The sequence below is a fragment of the Lissotriton vulgaris genome, chromosome 1_1 (assembly GCF_964263255.1).
Source record: "Lissotriton vulgaris chromosome 1_1, aLisVul1.2, whole genome shotgun sequence".
NCBI classification, from domain to species: domain Eukaryota; kingdom Metazoa; phylum Chordata; class Amphibia; order Caudata; family Salamandridae; genus Lissotriton; species Lissotriton vulgaris.
In genome coordinates this window covers 797,237,653-797,257,415 of record NC_141685.1, presented here as the reverse complement: position 1 = coordinate 797,257,415, position 19,763 = coordinate 797,237,653, and the positions used below count along the sequence as shown (strand labels likewise).

The following is a 19,763-nucleotide window of genomic DNA, read 5'->3' as shown; positions in this document are numbered from 1 at the left end:
GGTTAAGCAGCGTAGATTGGTGTGGCCTAGACTGGAGTGGTGTAGAGTGCAGTGGAGAAGAGTGCAGAGGTGTTGAGCAGAGTGGTGAAGAGTGCATTGGCATAGAGTAGAGTGATACTGGGTTGAGTAGAGAAGTGTAGCATGACATGGCATAGAGTGAAGTGGCATAGAGTGGACTAGTGCGGAGTGCTGTGGTATGGAGTGGTGTAAAGTGGAGTGGTGCAGAGTAGAGTGCAGTGGTGTGGAGTGGTGCAGAGTAGAATGGAGTGATGTGTAGCGAGCATGCATGGTATGGTAGCGCACTGCCATAACAGATAACACATTTACATTGAAATGACCATCAGATTTGCATCATCTAGTGTAATGATTTTTTTTGATCATATTAAAGTATTTGTTTCCAACACACTTCAGAAATACCATGAAATGTGCTTCATTTGTGTTCCTAACTCTGATATATTCTGAAATACTTACACAGTTCATTTAAATATTGTTGTGTGCTAGACAAAACCTCTTTTCTAACCCCAGTATCCAGCTAGATCACATACATCCTCTGACATTGAAGTCAGAGAAAGAAAAGTAAAAAAGTGCCCTGACATTTGGCTTGGATCTTTGAATGCACAGCAAATGTGACAAGATAAGAACAAGATTTAAAGGCCAGTTTACAGAAAGCAGGTTTGTGGAAGAATACAGAAAACACAGTTTTGGTAACGGGAAGAACACATTGAACCTGGACAGCCTAAAGCAAATAAAGCCAGCAAATAAAAAGGTAGAAAATGTAACAAAGCACAAAACCAATGGTAGTCAACGGGCGGAATGCATTCCTAAATCAACTTTCTGGAAATCCCCACAAAGTCTTTAATAAACCAGACAACAGCGCTGTATGGTCTTCTATGGCCTATAAATGGACGTGAGGATGCACTTTGGGCTAACAAAATAGTGCAAAATGTTAAAGCCAGATTTTTTTAAGCAATAATGTGCACATTTTCAGCATTTCTTTGGGCATTTTGATTAACTTACTGAAATGAAATTATACATATTTGATTCTGGCCTAGTTATTGGACATCCAATGCCTCACTATTCAGCTCCCTGGAGATTATAGCAGCAGGTACAGCAGGCACAGAGTAAGATAGAGCGAGAGATTTGAAACTAAGGGACAGGAAAGAAGAGACAGGCAGGGAGCAGAGCCTGCTCTGAATATTTTTGCCAGAACTCCTTTCGGATACCAGTGTGACCCTGGGTAAAGGGCTGCTTTCAAAACATGAATGCCTGGCATGGCCCAATCATGTCCCTATTGCCTCGTTCTAGTCTTGGCCTCCTGCTGTGTGAGGCTGGTTTAAACATTTTTTCAAGCATTGAATTTTGGCTTTGACGTTCGTCCTGATATTGATGTGGGCGTACCGGGGGGCCAGAATTTCCAATTCCATCTGGTGTACCCCCAACATATGGGAATTATGAGTTATTTTCACTGAAATGGGGCATAACACACAATCCCAGTACTTCTGGGTTAAGTTCTGTTTTTTGCCCCATTATAAAGAAAACAATGGGCCAAAATCCACAACCATTTACTGACTGCTCCATGCTTGTGGTAAATGGATGCAAGGGCTTTCTCTAGACCACTGATGAGGATGGGAGTCAGGCAGAGGCTAGACCCAAAGAGGGGCACAGAAGGGCACATTTGTAGCTCCTCCTGTAGTGCAGAAGCTAGCCTCACCAGTTGCCTGCATCGCGACAACCAGGTCCTGTGTTTCAGGACCTGGGATTCCTAGGTCTGGTATTTTCAGACCTGGTACTCCCTATTCCGGAAATACTGGGCTACTCAGAATGGCTCAGATCAGTATTCTCCTCATGGGATACCGCCTTAGGACACTCGAAATGACGGCTACAGTCTTACTTTGAACGGCCCAGTGAGCGCCATCACTTTGTCTGTCAGTTAGCAGGATACCAGAAAGATTTTGTAACTGACCCTAGGACTTTTTGCAGTGAGGTTCTCACCAATGCTTGTAGTATTCCAGTGAGTTCCCCGCAGTGTCTTCTGAGTCAGCTGCTAGCTAATTACTACAGTACCTTCTACTGAGTTCCATGATTTGCCTTCTTATGACCCCTCTTTCCAGGATCCTCTACCGCCCTTACCCTAGAACTCTTTTGTTTTAGGGGAAGAACATTAGTCGTCTCAGGCTGCGGTAAGAGGGGTGGGCAGTGAAAGCATGTAAGACCTTGATTGAGAAACTAAGCTGTGCTTGGCTTCCTTAGCCCATCTTCTCCCTTTTTTCTTTATTTTCTCTCCTTTTTTTTATTCACAGGGGCTGCCACGTGCCCGTACCACAGCATTACATTATTTTCTGTAACCTGGTTTTGCCCTCTCACACTCCTGCTTCCATCCACTGTTCCCCACTGCCTTTTTAACTTTCTCCATCTGCACTAGCTGTGGTTTCTATTCCAGCAGCAAGGTGCAAGGCAGGGAACTAACCAGTGTGGAGGAAGCAGTGGTGCTTACCAAGCTTAAGAGATTTATACAAACACAATAAGCTGCATCCTATCCTTGTATCGGTCCTCTCAATTTTAGACTACCTCGTTGGTGCCTTTATGCTTGCCTGTGCAGACAAGGGTACTATCGGTACTTCTCCCCTCAGTCATGAGCACATAGAGTCCCATCTACACAGACGTCAGGACCATCCACTCTTCTGCCAAGCAAAAGCAGCAAGAGTTGTGTCCACTCAGACCCTGGTGCTAACTATGCTACTCTACTCAGAAAGAAGCAGCAACAGCATTTCAAACCTCGGTACCAGAAACACCTCCAAACACTGACAGAAGCAAGGATAGCTTTATACGCTCATAGAACCACCCACTCTTCTGGTTCCAGCCAGAAGTAGTGATAGCTTTTTACACTCAGACCCTGGTACCACATAGTCAGGGGCAGCCCCTCAGCTAAGGCGGAGGAGCATTACCCCACTGCTCACGGAGCAGTGTAAACAAATAATAACTGAAGTTATTATCTTTTTATTTTTTGTATGGTCACACTAAGGCGGGCGGGCTTGGCTTCCCTGACGTCATGGAGGAGGAGTGGTTGTGTACTCTGTAAAGTGTGCATTAATGTTTGACTGGTCCTCTCGGGCCGGCCATACTGTCATTCACACTTTGCGTGTTCTCCATGCAGGCAGCATTACAGGCTGCATGAAAAATAGGTCCAGGCCCCCAGTGGAGAAGTGTGGCTCAGGGGTTAGAGGCGGCAGACCTGGAGCTTGAGTTTGGCCCTGGACCAGGGTTCAATTCCCCGCCTCGGCGGGTCTTGGGCTCAAAAATTCCACGGACTCGATAATTCTCGCTCCGGTGCCTTCTCGACTCACGGGTTCACACTCTGCGACTCTGGGCAATAGCTTGCTTAATCTCCACAACGGCCCCTCGCGGTGGGATGCCTGGCTTTCACCTTGTGGATACCCTGCCAGGGTTATCTCACAGGGGAATACCAGGACGGGTTCCCTAAGCAAGCGCGGAGATGCCCCAGGGTAAGTCGTGCGCTATATAAGTTTCATTCATCATTCCCTGGTAGAGCACCGAACCATGGCGCTCAGTCCAATCACAACGCTTTATTACAGCAATGTAATTGGTTCAGGGGAGCCTGGGCGCCTACCAATCACAACGCTGCATTGCAGTATTATGATTATCTGTGGGGAGCCGGGATGCGTCCCAGTCCCCGGAAGAGACTCACTCGACAAGGGAGAGAAGCGGCGATGGAAAGACGCAGTGATTTTTCTCAATTCAAAAAACCCCTCCGCCCCGTACCTTACCGGCCGCCACTGGTTATGACATGACCATCCCAACCACAGACAGCAACAGCTATATACACTCCAACCTCAATATCACCTACTGTTCCCGATCTAGGCAGAAGTAATAGGTTTGTCCCCCCCGACCTTGGTACCATCCACTTTTCTGTACCTATATAGAAGCAATGACAGCTTTGAGGACCCAGACATTAAGAGTAATAGGCAAAGATTACAATGTGATTAAATTAGGATATACATTGCTCAAACTTTTTCAGTTTGGATTCAGAGTGAGGATGAAGTAGGACATGACGTTCCCTCCCCCCGCCACCACCATCACCAGGCCCAGATGGGTATTATTTGCATGATATTTATAGCAGAATTAACCTGATTATTGTAGCAATATACAGAATTCTATATGGGAAATAGTGAATTATGGTGATGTATTTCACCAAAGTGTTCTGAGTTACATCAGATAGACATGAGTGAAGCACGAGTTGTCTATGATGTTACCCAGAACGCAGAATGAAACACATCCCCAATGTTAACTTTTTACCCACCTATAATTTTATGGTATTTATGACTCCCAAAACTATCTGCCTCAATAACTATGTAGAGGCAAAGGAGTAATGGAGAAGTCATCCATGACATGGCCTCTACTCCTGCCCCAAGTTGAAAATAATGAAATATATGGACTCCTGACACCCACACTCACCACTATCTGCGCCTTCCCTTCCCTTCAGCATCTGTTCTAACTGCTTTCTAGCAGAGTCCTAGCAGAGCAGCCTGGGATTCCTTTATGACACAAGAATAGTGGTCAGCCTGTTCTGTTGCCCACTGTTGCTATGACAAAGCAGTGAATTGCTGGATTTAGAATCCTGTCATTCATACTAATGGCTCTCCATAAGAGACATGCATACAAATGTGTTAAAATCACTAGCCAGACACAATGAAAGTAGAGTCCCAGTTCTGCATCTTTGAGAGGCAGTGCCATGGTGGCATTACATGGTTCTTACTCAGTACGAATAGGGGAACATTTCAAACTCATAAGTAAATGTGATATTATAGGATACTATATGTATGGTATTATATGCAGCTAAATTGATTGATTGATAGATATACAGATCTAATAAGATGCTTATTCACCAGGCCTCTTAAGACAGCCTTTTTGAAACATGTAAACTGTTTCATGGGTTGTGAGGAAAAGTACTATGTTACACTCTTTATGAGTTCAGTGTGTTCACACTTAGATTTTTATTGGAATCCAAATGAAGAATGACGGTTGTTGGGCCATTAATAACAATGAAATACAGCAATAGAACCATATAACTTGTGTTGGTAGCTTCCTGATGAATACTTTGAATGTACATTTGGTTACAGAGAAGAGTGACATAATCTGCTGTATCACTGTTTGTTTTTGTATGACAATAACAATAGCCAAGAAGATGATCGGGAATAACTTAGTGCAAATCAGTCTTGGCCCTGCTCCAATAGAAACAGTCAATCTCCAGGTGCCAAGTCACGCCCTCCTCTGAACGGGAAGGACCAGACTGATTCCAGCCTTGAAGGGGCTCAGGGCTGTCTTGTAGCTTGGATCAATGCCACAATAAGCATGGATGCCACGTCTGGCTTGCCTATTGCACTTAGAGCATCACATTAATACAAGGAAAGGCGATACGTGGAACGTTTGCAACAGTCTCAGCTATTGGTAATTGTCCTGGCCAAATGTACTATATTGTTTTTATGCACAGTGTGCTGCTCTAGACAGGGAAAAATCATATGCAAACCATCATTGGCCCTTCTCCAATAGGAACACTCCAGGCCGAACTACCAAACCTGGTCCTCTCTGAATAGGAACACAAAAAACCAGAGACCAATTTCAGCCTTTGTGAACATCATTTGTGTGAGTCAGTTGACTCCCTTGTCACAATGAGCATTGGACCCATGTCAGTGTATACCTTGTGCACATAGTACATCACATCAGATTTAGAACCAAAGGAGGTGATGGGGGAATGCCACTGGTATATGCTGTGGTCACAATTACAGTCTGAGGGAGAAACATGTGTTTCACCAACTATTGACAGTTTTATAATACACTTGTGGAAAATGCTCATCAGGTAGCAGAACCAATTAGTTACTTACCACACAACCAGTGGAATCCAGTTTCCGATCCGAAATGCACCTAAAGTTTTTGCTGCATCCTCCGTTATCCTTATTGCAATCCCGAACTGGTCCAAATGAGTCCAGAAGGACCTCTAAGTTGTCAAATGAGGAAGAAGTCATGAGTTCTTCTCTGCAAAATAACAAAGGAGAGGTAAGTCCTATGTTTACTAAGCCATTTGTAAAAATTAGATCACAGGGTGGAGATTCAGAGACAAGGTTGAAAAGAACAAAATATCCAGTAACTACTTTGTTATCCTTACACCTAGAGGTAACTGCATTTACAATATAATGCACATGCCTTAAATGAAAAGTAGACGCATTTTAAACTAATCTGTGGGAAATGTATTGTTCTGGTATGAAGTCCCACATGGTTAAAGGGACCAATTCAGATGCCTGTGGGCGTAACTGATGGGTGACTGATTTAATACAAACATGCATTATACACACTACAAGACAGGCCACATGCAGTATAATTTAAGTTTCTGAAAAATTTGCAAAAATATTCAGGGGGCTGTCATTAAGGCAACTTTACATGTGAGTAACTATATGTGTAAAGTTAGTTCTAAACTTTTGAGTAACTTTACTACTTTTGGCTATTTACCATGTAGGAGTGTAAAGGTACTCAGAAGTGTAAACTTACACATCCTCAATGCCTTAAAAATTGGTGGAGTCAGTTAAAAGGTAAAACATGACCGTAAAGTTACTCCAAGTATTGATTTTGTGACCATATTTTACGTTCTCCACATTTGGTGTAGACCTTCGTAATTGTGACAGAGATCTCCCTATGGTGAAGTAAGGGTAAATTAATGAAAGTTCATAAAAATGTGTACAAAAATAATTGCAATTTATGTGTGTTAAATGTTAAATAATTTTATATATGCTTTTCAAATGCAGATTTTTAAAAACTTTACTGCACTATTAACTAAATGTAAATTATTTTAATACATGTAAGTATATTGAATTAAATTCAAATTATTTTTAAAGATGTTTTTAAAAAGATAAGCCACCCTAAAGTAAAAGTTCTTATATGTATTTATTATATATTAAAAGTTACTAACTGTTATGGGCACCATTAATTCATTTAATTTATTTAAAAAATAGTTACATTTATTTTTAAACTGCAAAAGATCATTGAAATATTTTAAAATAATATCATATAATTTAGAATTTATATTTACCTTTTTAACATTAAAATTGCTTGATATGTATTTTTTTTAAATATAAATTAGTTCAATTAATGTTCTTATTTGAGATGGGGTTTTGTTTTAAATTCCTAACTCCATTATTTTTCTATGGGAGAATGTTGCAACACCTGTGAGTGCTCCATAGATGGTGCTGAACGTACTCCATCTCTGAGCTGGAGTACATGTAGGACGTATCATGTAATGTTAGAAGTGCAGTTTGAGAATAGGAAAAGGCTTATTCTTTTGTGGGTGGGCTCATGTCTCTGCCAATACACCTACTTAATCCAGCCCTAAATCATCCTTACCCCTACCAACACCCCTTCCCTTTATTTGTAAATAGTCCCCATTTTCCAGCCTCTCACCCTATCCCTCCCACATTTACTACCAAGACGTACACCTATGTGTGTGGTGTTTTCTGCAGCCAGGGTGGAGATTTCTGCACATAAAAGATAGAAGGGGCAGAGACAACCACATGTAGGCTTGTGAATATAATGTTGTAGTACGTTAGTTTGTGCATGGCCCTCCCCTAGTGTTAACGTGTTTAGAGTACTTTCAAAAGTTACATTTTTAGTAATACACAATCAGCCTGTACCTAGTGTAAACCTTTCTACTAAAACTGTTCATCCCAGAACTGGTAACAACTTACATCACAAAAAGATTAGCTCTTTGTCACCATGAAGCTTCAGATGAAATCAACTAAAGCCAATACTGGCTTCCAAGCAGGCTTTAGATTTGGTGAATAATCAGTTGCATACATTAACATTTCTTCTAGATAGCAGTCTTCCTGGAGAGAAGGATTGCTTCTTCTTTAGCTCTCTGTCCCTCCTCTCACTTCAAAGTATAAGATACCCCCTCCCTCCCTTTTATCCTTAAACAACTGAAGGCACATTCATTTTTCATGAATATTTGTTTCTTAATAAAAAGCGTGCAAAAGGTGTTAAAGTTAAAAAAAAAACTTGGAAAAGCCCTTGCTAACTGACCATTTCAATCCTTCGGTCATTGAAAATACCAATTACATTGTTATACATACTCTTACTTATTTCTGCACATCTATTTCTCTTCCTGCATAATCAGACACCCAGAGTATACATTTTGGGTCAAATCGCTATTGTTGTAGCTTTTTTAAACATTAGTCAAACATGAGCACCAATCTATGATTGCTGTGATGGGTTAAATTTACACTAAGGTGTTCAGATCTCAATACACTAAGCCAAACCAAGAGCTCAGGCTACAATGGGAAAACCAGACAAGAATATTGTTGCCCTTTCATGATGAAAAGATCCTGTAAAAGTAATTAGAAAGAAGGATTGTATAAATAAACCTGGCATCAACACCAATGGGCGCTTGCACTCAGGAAGTTATGCAAGCGTGTAAGTGTGCATGTATAATGACAAAGTGGAAACCTAGCTGTAAAGTGACAGAGAGCTGTACAAAGCAGTAATGCTGCTAAATGATTTCTCTAATATGAAACAATACGTTTGGAAGGCGCTACATACATCTCAACAGGTAGATTTTGCTTGTCTAACACAGTGGGTTGAGTGTCCGTGGCAGGTATCAGTGTGTAAGGAGAGTGTGAAGAATTATTATTTAGAGTTTGGCAGGTGAGATATTGCATCAAAATGTGACTGTGATCATGGTTGTCGTATTACAAGTTCCATAGGCTATAATGCACTTGCAGGGGCGGTTGGTGACATTTGAAAGTGGCAGGCGCAAACTGATTTGCATACTGCACCACAGCGAGCGAGCGTATCGAGCGAGCCGAACCCCATAAGGGGGGTTTGGGGGGATAACCACCCCCAAGAAAATTTTGAAAAAAGAGAAGAAAAATTGTGTATTTTTCAAGCAAATTTGAGAAAGCAGGAAGGTTAATAAAGCAATTGTGAAAGTGCAGTTATTACATTAATAGATGGCATAACATAGGTAGCTGCTTATACAGTATAACCACAGAGCTTCATACATTCCGTCCTATTACTCTGCTGAATTCAGACTATAAGACTTGCATGAAAATCTCAGCTCTAAGAGTAGAAGAAGTTGCACAGCAGTTGGGAGACAGCCTTTACAAAGCCCTCTGTCCCACTCGTTTTTTGTACCTTTCTGACCTCTGTCCCACTCGTTTTTGTGCCTTTCTGCCCTCTGTCCCACTCGTTTTTGTGTCCTTCTGCCCAGGGGTATCAAAGTACGCAAATGACTGATGCTACCCCTGGCTACTTTTAATTGGCATCAATGACAGTGCCTCGTGCACACAGGCAGTAATATCTTCACGGAAGAGCTTGTGAAAGCCTTATGCATGCATGGCTCGAGAGCACAATCTAATTTATATTGGGTACTAAGACAAAATGTAACATAAAGCCATACCCGAAGCTCTCTACAGGCAATAAAGCATACAGGCTATAGAACTTCATGCAAGATTACAGGCAAAAGAACCAAAGTACGCACTATAGTGGAAAAAGGTCTCAGCTCACTGGTCACTGCATTAAAAATTGCTACTATATTTCTGAAACAAATCATTGGGTGAGAATCACCAAACCGCTATAAACTCGACTTTAAATCTTAAGCAATTTCGACCACTGCTGCCCACATAATGTGCTCAAAAATGAACATTTGATTTGTGTCCAATATTGGATCCCAACACTCCTTCCCTGGCTCAGGAGGCCTTCCCCCAATTCACAAAATAACTTTTTACATTGTCCACCACACTCTAACCCTGCAGGCAGTACTTAATATAAAAAAACATAAGTTTGGGGCCACATCCAAAAAGTAAGGCATACAATGGGCAACAGCAGTGTGTGGTAAAAGATGGCGAGCTTGGGAGAGCAGCATAATCCCTTAAAGAGGTCCGGGGTAATGAAAAGGAAAATGCCCCCTTTCTATCTCTTCTGTCCGTCATTCCTGTGATTTGTAGCAACATTATAGTGACATAAAAGACTGCAGAACTAAGCAAAATAACCCAACTTTGCCTGACTCAAACTTGACAATAGCCATTAAGGAGATGCTGCACGAATGATCTGACAAACAATATAGGAAATGTTAGGCGGCAGGCTCCTGACCTCCATGGGATCTCTTTGCTGTAGCCTGGTATCTCTGGAATCCTGTAGAGCGGTTCCCAACCCTTTCACACCTGATTCTGCTCACGATCACTTATTGCTCTCCCTTCCCCCTCTGATACCGCCCTTCCACTTATCTTCTCTTCTGCCCTCTCCTCCTTTTTACCCTAACTGCCCCTCTGTCATGTATACATGTCTGACAGGGCCCTGTGACATTTCCTCCTTCCCGTTGTGTACTTTAGCTGACTGCCTAACGGAGAGTCCACCTGTAAATGCACGGTGGAAATGTGAATCCGCACGTTCAGATGTTTACATTATTTTATCCACAGAGCATTTCTTTTTTCCATATAGAGAAACCTCTTGCCATTGCCAATCACCCCAAGAAATACAGAGGTGCTCCGTTTTTTTCCCACCTAAAAAGTGTCAATTACTCATGCATATTTACACGATCAGTTTTATGTTTGTTCCAGGGTGCGTATTAATAAGGTCTGGAATATGTTTTCGATTTTCTTTATTTTTCTTAGGAGGGCAATGTCTTCGCAGACTTCAATTTACCAACTATAAAAAACGTGCAATGCTTTACATTAATCGAAGAAGTTACCAAAATGTGTATCTTGACTGAAGCCAAATAGCGCTATTTTCATGGCGTGTCAGAGACTCCAGGTTATGCCCTGAGCTTCAGATTAATTGTGCAGATTGGTGGGAGGCAGCTAACCCTGGTAAACACTCTGCATATGGCTCACACTTTGGTTGGGGGCCCTGATGTGCCATCTTTACTCCTCATTAAACTTCCTAATCTAACTAGAAACCTCACAGGTTGTCAAAATGAGGAATGTGTAAAGGGCATACATACTTATTGTGTACAGTATCCTCTGCTCGGGTCCCTAAGTCTCCTTGGCAGTTGGCACGCGCGCTCTCCGGATCTCCTCAGCGCTCCTCGCCGCCTCAGTCGCCTGCATGATGATGACACGAATATACACTGTGCCCCCATAGCCAATCCTGGCACTGCATGCAGCGCCAGGATTGTCTAGGGGGGCACAGCCTGTATTCGCCCTGAATCGCCCTGAATCCTCCCGGCCCTGGCGGCCTGAGCAGCACCTGCTGGGACCCGCTGGTACAGTGCGCCATAGCCCTGTGTCACTCAACTTGAGTGACACAGGGCTACACCAGCCCGAGACTTAGATGCCGGTCCGCAGCTCAGCCGCCCCACCCCCTGGCTTCAGCGGCAAAGGAGTTAAGGACCTTTCCGAACTGAAGGAGCACTAGCAAATGCAATTGTATTTTGCCTGCTTAGCGGGCGGCTAAGCAGGCAAAAATACAATTGCTTTTCTTTTGCCAATATCGTGCATGCGTGCATCCATGTGGCTTAGTGGGGCTACGCCCCCATGCCCCAATGGACGCACCGCGCCTGTGCACTTGTAACATGATGGAAGAACTATCTGGCATGTAACACACACAATATGATGGAAAAGAAATCTGCCACGTAACACACTTGTAATATGGCAGAAGAGATATCTGCCACATAGCACACTTGTAATATGACAGAAGGGATATCTGCCACGTAATGCACTTGTAATATGACAGAAGAGATATCTGCCACATTTGTGGTGAGGCATCATGACTGCCAAACTCTAAAGAAAGTTGTATATCTGTGATCCTGGTGCTGGGCTCTACCTTTCAGGTGGCATTCCAATGTAAGTGTCATCAATACCTCACACTTCACAGGGAACACAATTAACTTGGGAGAGATGTTTAATGCTGGATTTCTTTGCACTTCCCAAATCTGGGAGGTGGGGGGTGGTCAAGGGCATCAACTTGTAAATCTCTACGCTCTCATCTCTGAAGAATCCTTCCAATCCTTGGTCTGGACCACATGGTGGCAATGATAAGAGCCTACATGATGGCACAATTAGACTATTGCAACATCATGGACACTAGACTCCCAAAAAAGCTCATTGCCAGGATTCAAAGTCTTTGGCAAAAAAAATGTAATCCCTCGAAATTCTGCCACCTCTTATTGTTGGTTACAAAAAAGGTTTATGAGTGCTGGTGCTAAACTCTGCATAACATTTCCCCACAGGACCAGAATCATCTCAGAAGAAACATTTTCTCCTCAAACTGGTCTTCTAGAGGTATTTCGTATGACTTTTGAGCATGAGAAATACTCTTGCCAAGGCCGGCTTTTGGCATGGGCGAGCTGGGTCCAAGCCAAGGGAGCAGATCTTCACGGATGTGCGCAAAATTGTTTGCATTAAAGTTATGCAAACAGTAACGGTCCTCCCACCTGCCTCCTCTGATTCCATTTAAAGTGGTGTTATTCCTTTATTAATATCCCGTAGACAATGTTTTTTAACACTCCATTAGCCCTCTTCCGTTCTGTCTCTTCCCCCTCACAGCTGCAGACACACATCAACCATCTTCTCACCAGTATGACGGAGCTAAGGGGCATATTATCAAGAACGCAGTTAAAATTATTGCCGGTTTAGTGGTAGAAAACTGCTGCTAAAGCGCGATAATGGGCTTGATATTATGCCCTTGAGAATTCAAATAGAAGTTCATGTTCTGGTGTGAACATGGGCTTCTATTGGAATTCTCCAGGGCATATTATCAAGCCCATTATCGCCGCTTTAGCAGCAGTTTTCTGCCGCTAAACCGGTGATAATGTTATTGTCGGTCTTGATAATATGCCCCTAACCTGTGGGTGTTTCAGAGGGAGCTGTGGGAACTCTGGAGATGTTTGTGTCCAGAGGCCAGTCACTGCTCAGCCAGGTAATGACAAGTGAATACAAAAGGGGCTCCCTACTGCTTCGTTATATTCACTAACCGCAGCAAGGGTGCCATATTTCCTTCTAGCGAGGTCTCTAACCTAATAAAGACGACTGGTCCTTCCATTCAGTTGTCAGGTGAGATACGAGCAAGTGAATTTCGTGAAATTTCACATCATTTTGCATCATTTTCAGATTATTAAGTGAAAAATTATTAATGTTGTACCCTCAATCCAAAACCAGACTGACTGAACCTGAAGAACACATTTTCCTTGAAGGCGTTTTATTTTCCCCCAGTAGATAGTAGGATTAACTCCACAGTGGTGACTGACCTTTGAGACATTATCTAGGTCTGGCGGTGAACTCCGCTCCGTTTGCGGAGTTGGCAGAGTTTTGCCCTCTCTGCGGAGCATGCAGAGTTCTGAAAAGGAGTGGAGCTTTTTCCTCGCTTGCGCTTGCCAATGTTAAGTTGGCGAGTGCGAGCTTCGAAAATCCAGCGCTAGCCCACCTCCCAGCAAGATTTCTCAACGACAGCGGGAGCGGATGGTCATGATCGCTCATGTTGAGAAACCTGTTGTTCGCATTGAGGAAGCTGCTGCTCGAGTAGAACATCTACTCGAGCGGCAAAAAGAAGCAGCGCCCTCTTGAGCAGCGAGTGGGGCCGTTGGCGCTGATTTTACAGCGCAGGACAAACACCCGGTGCTAAAAATCAGTGCGAACGGCGCAACCTAACGCACTCCACACCTTGCGGAACTCCACGTAGTGCAGCAGAGTTTTTGGGTGGGCAGAACTCCGCAAACTCTGCCCAAGCCTAACCTTAACCCCTCACGCCCCATTATGCAAGGAACAGGACCTTGCACCCAGCTTCTTCGCACCTACTTACCTAAAGAGTATTCAGTCACTTCAACAGGGAGGCCCTCACAACCCTGGGAGTTCAATGTCCTATAAGCGCACCCACGGCCCCTTCACCTGCCAGAACTGCAACTTCTCCTGCAAAAGCGACGCCGAGGCACCCACTACCGCAGCAACAGAACCCAATCGGCTGCGTTGCATCCTGCTCAACACCCGCTCCGCACGCAAGCGCGCTGTCGAGCTCTGGGACCTGCTCACCACCACTTCACCAGACATAGCCTTCCTGACCGAGACCTGGATGAACGAAGCCTCCGCCCCAGACATCGCAATGGTTATCCCCGACAGATACAAGATCTCGCTCAGAGACCGCACAAATGGAGTCGGAGGAGGCATCGCCATAATCCACAAGAACACCAACCACGATCCTCTGACCTCTTGGACCAACGTGAGCACCGAAGACGTAACTAAGACCATGAGCACCGTCCACTAAGGCTCCCCGTCTGACCTGCTCCCCCACCACATCGCCAACAAAGCTGACAACCTCATTGCACCCCACCTGCGCAACATCATCAACCTCTCCTTCGAGACCGCCACCTTCCCGAAGAGCTGGAAACACGCCGAGATCAACGCGCTCCTGAAGAAACCCAAGGCCGACCCGAGCGACCTCAAGAACTTCCGGCCCATCTCCCTGCTTCCATTCCCGGCGAAAGTCATGGAAAAGATTGTCAACACCCAGCTCACCCGCTACCTAGAAGACAACAGCATCCTGGACCCCTCCCAGTCAGGCTTCCGCAGCAACCAGAGCACCGAGACCACCCTCATCGCCGCCACCAATGACATCAGAATCCTACTCTACAATGGCGAGACAGAGGCCCTCTTCCTCCTGGACCTCTCTGCCGCCTTCGACACCGTCTGCCTCCACACACTACGCACATGCCTCTACGATGCAGGAATATGAGACAAGGCCCTGGACTGGACCAACTCCTTCCTCACGGACAGAACCCAGAGAGTCCTCCTCCCCCCATTCCAATCCGGAATCATCAAAGCCATCTGCGGCGTCCCCCAGGGATCCTTCCTCAGCCCAACTCTGTTCAACGTCTACATGGCTCCCCTCACTCGCATCGCCAGAATACACGACCTCAACAAAATCTCCTACGCCGACGACACCCAGCTAATCCTCTCCCTCACCAAGGACCCCCTCACCTCCAAATCCAACCTACACCTGGGCATGAAGGTCGTCACCGTCTGGATGGAGGCAAGCCGACTCAAGCTGAGCACGAACAAGACGGAGATCCTTATCCTCGGACTCAACCCCTCAGCGTGGGACGACTCCTGGTGGCACGCATCACTGGGAACCCCCCCGGCACCAACCAACCACGCACGCAACGTAGGGGTTATCCTAGACTCCAAGCTCAACATGACCAACCAAGTCAACGCGGTTTCCTCCTCCTGCTTCCACACCCTCCGTATGCTCCGCAAGATCTACAGATGGATCCCGACGGACACACGGAAAACCGTCACACACGCCCTCGTCAGCAGTCGACTCGAACACAGAAACACCCTCTACGCCGGAGCCCCGTCCAAACTCATCAAAAGACTCCAAATAATCCAGAACGCCTCCGCATGCCTGATCCTCAATGTCCCATGCCGAGACCACAACACCACGCACCTAAGAGACCTGCACTGGCTCCCCGTCGACAAAAGAATCACATTCAAACTCATGATCCACGCACATAAGGCACTCCACAATACCGGCCCTGCCTACCTCAATGACAGACTCTTCTTCTACGTACCCAACAGGAAACTCCGCTCCGCAGACCTGTCCCTGGCCACCGTCCCGCGCATTCACAGAAACACTTTCTGGGGCAGATCCTTCTCCCACCGCGCCACCAAGTCCTGGAACGCCCTCCCTCTCCTTCTACGTCAGACCACAGACCTCCCAGCCTTCAGAAGACTGCTCAAGACCTGGCTCTTCGACCACTAGCTGCAGCCCCTCACCCCCAGCGCCTTGAGACCCTAGCGGGTAAGTAGTGCGCTCTACAAATTCTTGATTGATTGATTGATAAGTGGGATTCAGTGAATCAGAGTCAGAGGTCAGAGCCAAAAGACATCCGTTTCAAGAAGGTAATGAAAATGGAACACTTCTATCTCCCCGTTAATTGATTTTTCTAATCTTACTGTACCACCAGGAATTTGGACTACCATGGCCAATTGGTTTATAACTTCGCCCCTTCTCCTCTCGATGATGTTATTACAGAGCTCTGAAGTAACAGAAAGGCGAATTGCAGCACTATACAAAATGAGTTAACAGATAATTAACGGGATTGCTACATCCGAAGAAGGGCGGGTTACAAAAAATGAACGGATCTGAAATTGGCCAGGGCACAGAGGTACGTTTAAAACATTTTCACAAAAAGATTCACTTGGGTAAACCCTTACTCACATTCAACTCTAAGAACAGACCATTTACACCCTGCTCCATAATACACACCAAAAACTTGTCTTTTTCAGTAGCCCTTTGAACTGCGTTCCCACTCAATTTGTGGGCCTTATTTGCAGTCTGTGACGAAAAATTGAGCAAAAACTGGTGCTCATGTAAAGCGCCCCAACACCTTTGGGTGACAGCGCGCTATATAAAACTGCGAAAGAAAAAAAAAGGTGTCCATTTTGTGCTCTCCTTTTTCGTCAGCTAAGAGGTGAGAGCTGGTGGCAAAACTGAGTACGAGATATGTGCAGCCACCTCTAAATTCGTGCTAAAGATGCGGTGCAAATACCGCTTGCGTTCGTTTTACCGCTAGCACCAGAGCCGCGTCGAGGCCCTAAATCTTGGAGGCCGAGTGGATATTTTTTTATTTTTTTTTACTACACTGCTAAGTTAAGTATTTTTGCAGTGCACACACTAGTGTCATTATAAGCACATATTTCACGAGATTAATGTACACCATTAAAGGAAAGTAGCATTAAGAAATAATGGAGGGTGGGACGAGCGGAAGAAAAATACATGCTCTCTGATACGAAATGGGCGCCGGAGTTTATTTTTAGGCCCACGAGATGCATCCTTCCAGCAGCTGCTCATTAAATCCGGCATACAGGGCCTGTCACTAAGGTGTCAGCTTTATAACTGCCGATAGAGGAGGCGTTTGTTACAGGTAATATCAATCCATATCAGACAGCTAGGCCCTTGAGGCCTGGCTGAAGGGTGCTGCCATGAATGTCATTTCCTCCCTTAGTGAGGGGCGCTGGAGGAGGGGGGGACACTGCTATATTCAATTAATTTAAAAAGCTCGAACACTTGTCTGAATGTGAATGGGGAGGGTGACAGAGGATGGAATCTAATTAACATAGGAAACAGACTACTTTGGAAATGGAAAAAAGGAATGTCTGCGCTCGGAACGCGGCCCATCAATTTAAAACAAAGAGAACATTTGAAACCTTGATTGCTTTTATTTTTTTTTCATATCGAGTGAACAGGCTGCCTTTTGGTCGGCCTATTCCATTTCGAGGCGCAGTCTGAAACATGAAATAAGGTTCACGATAAAGTGGAAAAACATCGAAAATAGTGGAATGTACGACAATTTGACAATTTTGAGTCACCAAAAGGCTGGCTGAAATAATTACCTCCCAAAGCAGATTTTGTTTTTAAAACATAAATGTAAGAATCCTGACACCTTGGGAGTTTTCACCCAAAGTGTGGGGTTATTTGCAGTAGGGTAGCAAGGGTCGGCGGGGGGACAGCGGAGGTGAGCAAGTTGTATCTGCAGACTACCACCAACTCCCGACAAACAAGTCTTCTGTCGGCCGCCATCACCCTCCCCTATAACAGGTCCGCCGTCTGCCCCCCCCCCTCCCCCCCCACACACTCTTACCTGCACTGGGCGTCAAACGTCTAGTTACACCACTGGCCCTTTAAAAAATGTTTTCCATTTGGGGTCATTTCCTGGTGGTCCTGGACAGGGGCAGAACTACAACTGGTGTTGCAGGTACAGTGGCACCAGGGTCAGAACCCTCCCGGGCCGATGGAACACAGAAAATGGGTGTATTTTACTATCCCATAGCAGTCACAAGGGCCACTTTCCATGATTGTGCCAGGGTCCATGGCATCCTTGCTACGGTTGTGGTTATGAACTAAACAAAATACCTCCAACTATAAATAGGGCAGACACTGTGATGCGCGTACATGGACAGGCCTAACCCGGTTGGGCCGTCAGTTTAGGGTTTTCCGCCAGAGCACCCAGCGGGCGCACCACTATCTGAAACATGATGGTCCCCCTACTCAAAATAAGGCTAGCGGACGTCTCTTTGGCATACAGTGTACTCTGCAATGTTTGTAGCAAAATACCCTGTCTGTCAAACTATGAGTCAGGCTCTCTGAGGCCGATTACAATGGGTCCGCCTGCCATCGCAGCTGCAAAAGAGACCGCCCGCCATAGGTGCAGCGGTCCCGCTATACAGATTAGGATGCCCCCCCACACTGGCGGGCGCATCCTGTATTTTAACATTGAGGCGGGCGGCAGCACACGCCACAATGTAAAAATACATGTTTTGCACTTGTATGTATAACGTGACAGGCACCGTGCGATGCCTGCCACCTTCTACATGCAAATGCAAAGGGTACCCCCCACGTGCAGCACCCACCCCACCCCCCTCCGGGGGCCAGCAACGGGCCACCGAACGCATATGGCTGAGATACCCGCCACCCCCTCTCAACACAATCCCCAAAGGAGGGAAACCGGAAACAGTTCTTGAAGTTTTTGGAAGAGGGAGGGAGTAACCCTCCCGGCCGTATTTATTAAAACAAAATTAAAACATTAAATCAACATTTTATATTATGTACAATTTCATTACCACATTGCGATGTTTGGCTAACCTTAACAGATTCTCTAATACAGAGGTTCTCCTAGCCGAACTAACATCCTACACACATTTACTTGAAATTATGAAATTGTACATCCTAACGTTTAAGGGCCAACGGCAAGGTCGTAACCGGTGTCAAGATCCCTAACCAAAAATACCCCCCCCACTTGTGAGGGGCGACAGCACTGAGGCGTACCTCAAGTGCAACTACCAATTTCCCTTTGACTTGACGGGGGCACCAATAAAACTCGACGCCACTTAAAGGTCGTTCGAGGACTCGTGTGAGGTATCTAGAAGGTAGCGTAGACCCCCCCCCAAAAACCCCGCACAACTTACCACATCTGCCGTCGCAGACGTCACTGGCCCCGGGAAATTCCCCAGGAGGGGGCTGTAACCCCTCCTACACAGGAAGGGGCCTTGACCGCCTTTCCTTTTCTTCCGGCGACCCATCCTTAGAAGGGACCGCCTCCCCGTTGAGGGGCCAATGGCCACCTCTCCCGAGCGCTCCCATCCGTGTTGGGTGACGCCCACTCATAGGGATCTTCCAATTAGTGCTCACCGATCATGACCTTACCGCCCGACCAAAATAAATACGACAATGCTAACTAAATGACTAAACTAAGATTACAGTAGCAACTATACCTTCATTAAAAAGCATGCTACTAATGAACACTAAAGCAGAATTTCTTTATTTGCAAAACGTAACACAAATCGACATTCTTTATTACATACTCAAAATCATCACGAATAATTCCACAACCTGTAAACAAAAATCAGAGTTATCCATCAACTTTATTCAAAACCACTTGCTGTCATCAGGGGCTGGTGGGTGGGTCAAAATTGGCTCTTCGTTCCGTCTCGAGCTCACGTGCAGCGAGGAGGTGCAGCTTCAGAGCACAGGAACAAGAGGATGCCTTCCGGTCTTGCGTCCCCTTTTATCCGTCTTCAGGGCGGGCGTAAACCCGCCCCTGCCTGCCCCGAGGGCGTGGCCAGCCGCGTCAGTGTCTAGGCCAGCCCACTCTAGGGCGGGAAAAAGCGCGCCCCGGCTACGCCGCTTCGGGCATACCAGCCGAGACGCGCCTCCCGCCCACGATGGCTTCCCGGGGGGATCGTGGTACTCTGCCATACGTGCGGGGGGACCGA

At 45.6% G+C, this 19,763-nt stretch overlaps 1 protein-coding gene across 3 annotated transcripts in view; it reads right to left on the bottom strand.

Annotated features, from left to right (window-relative positions):
- ASTN1 (astrotactin 1) overlaps positions 1-19,763 on the bottom strand; it is a 666,610-nt gene that overhangs the window by 198,868 nt on the left and 447,979 nt on the right. For all 3 annotated transcript variants that reach the window (XM_086956551.1, XM_086956560.1, XM_086956570.1), the window contains one exon: positions 5,901-6,051. In XM_086956551.1, the coding sequence (XP_086812677.1) occupies positions 5,901-6,051 (151 nt within the window). The remainder of the gene's footprint in view (positions 1-5,900; positions 6,052-19,763) is intronic.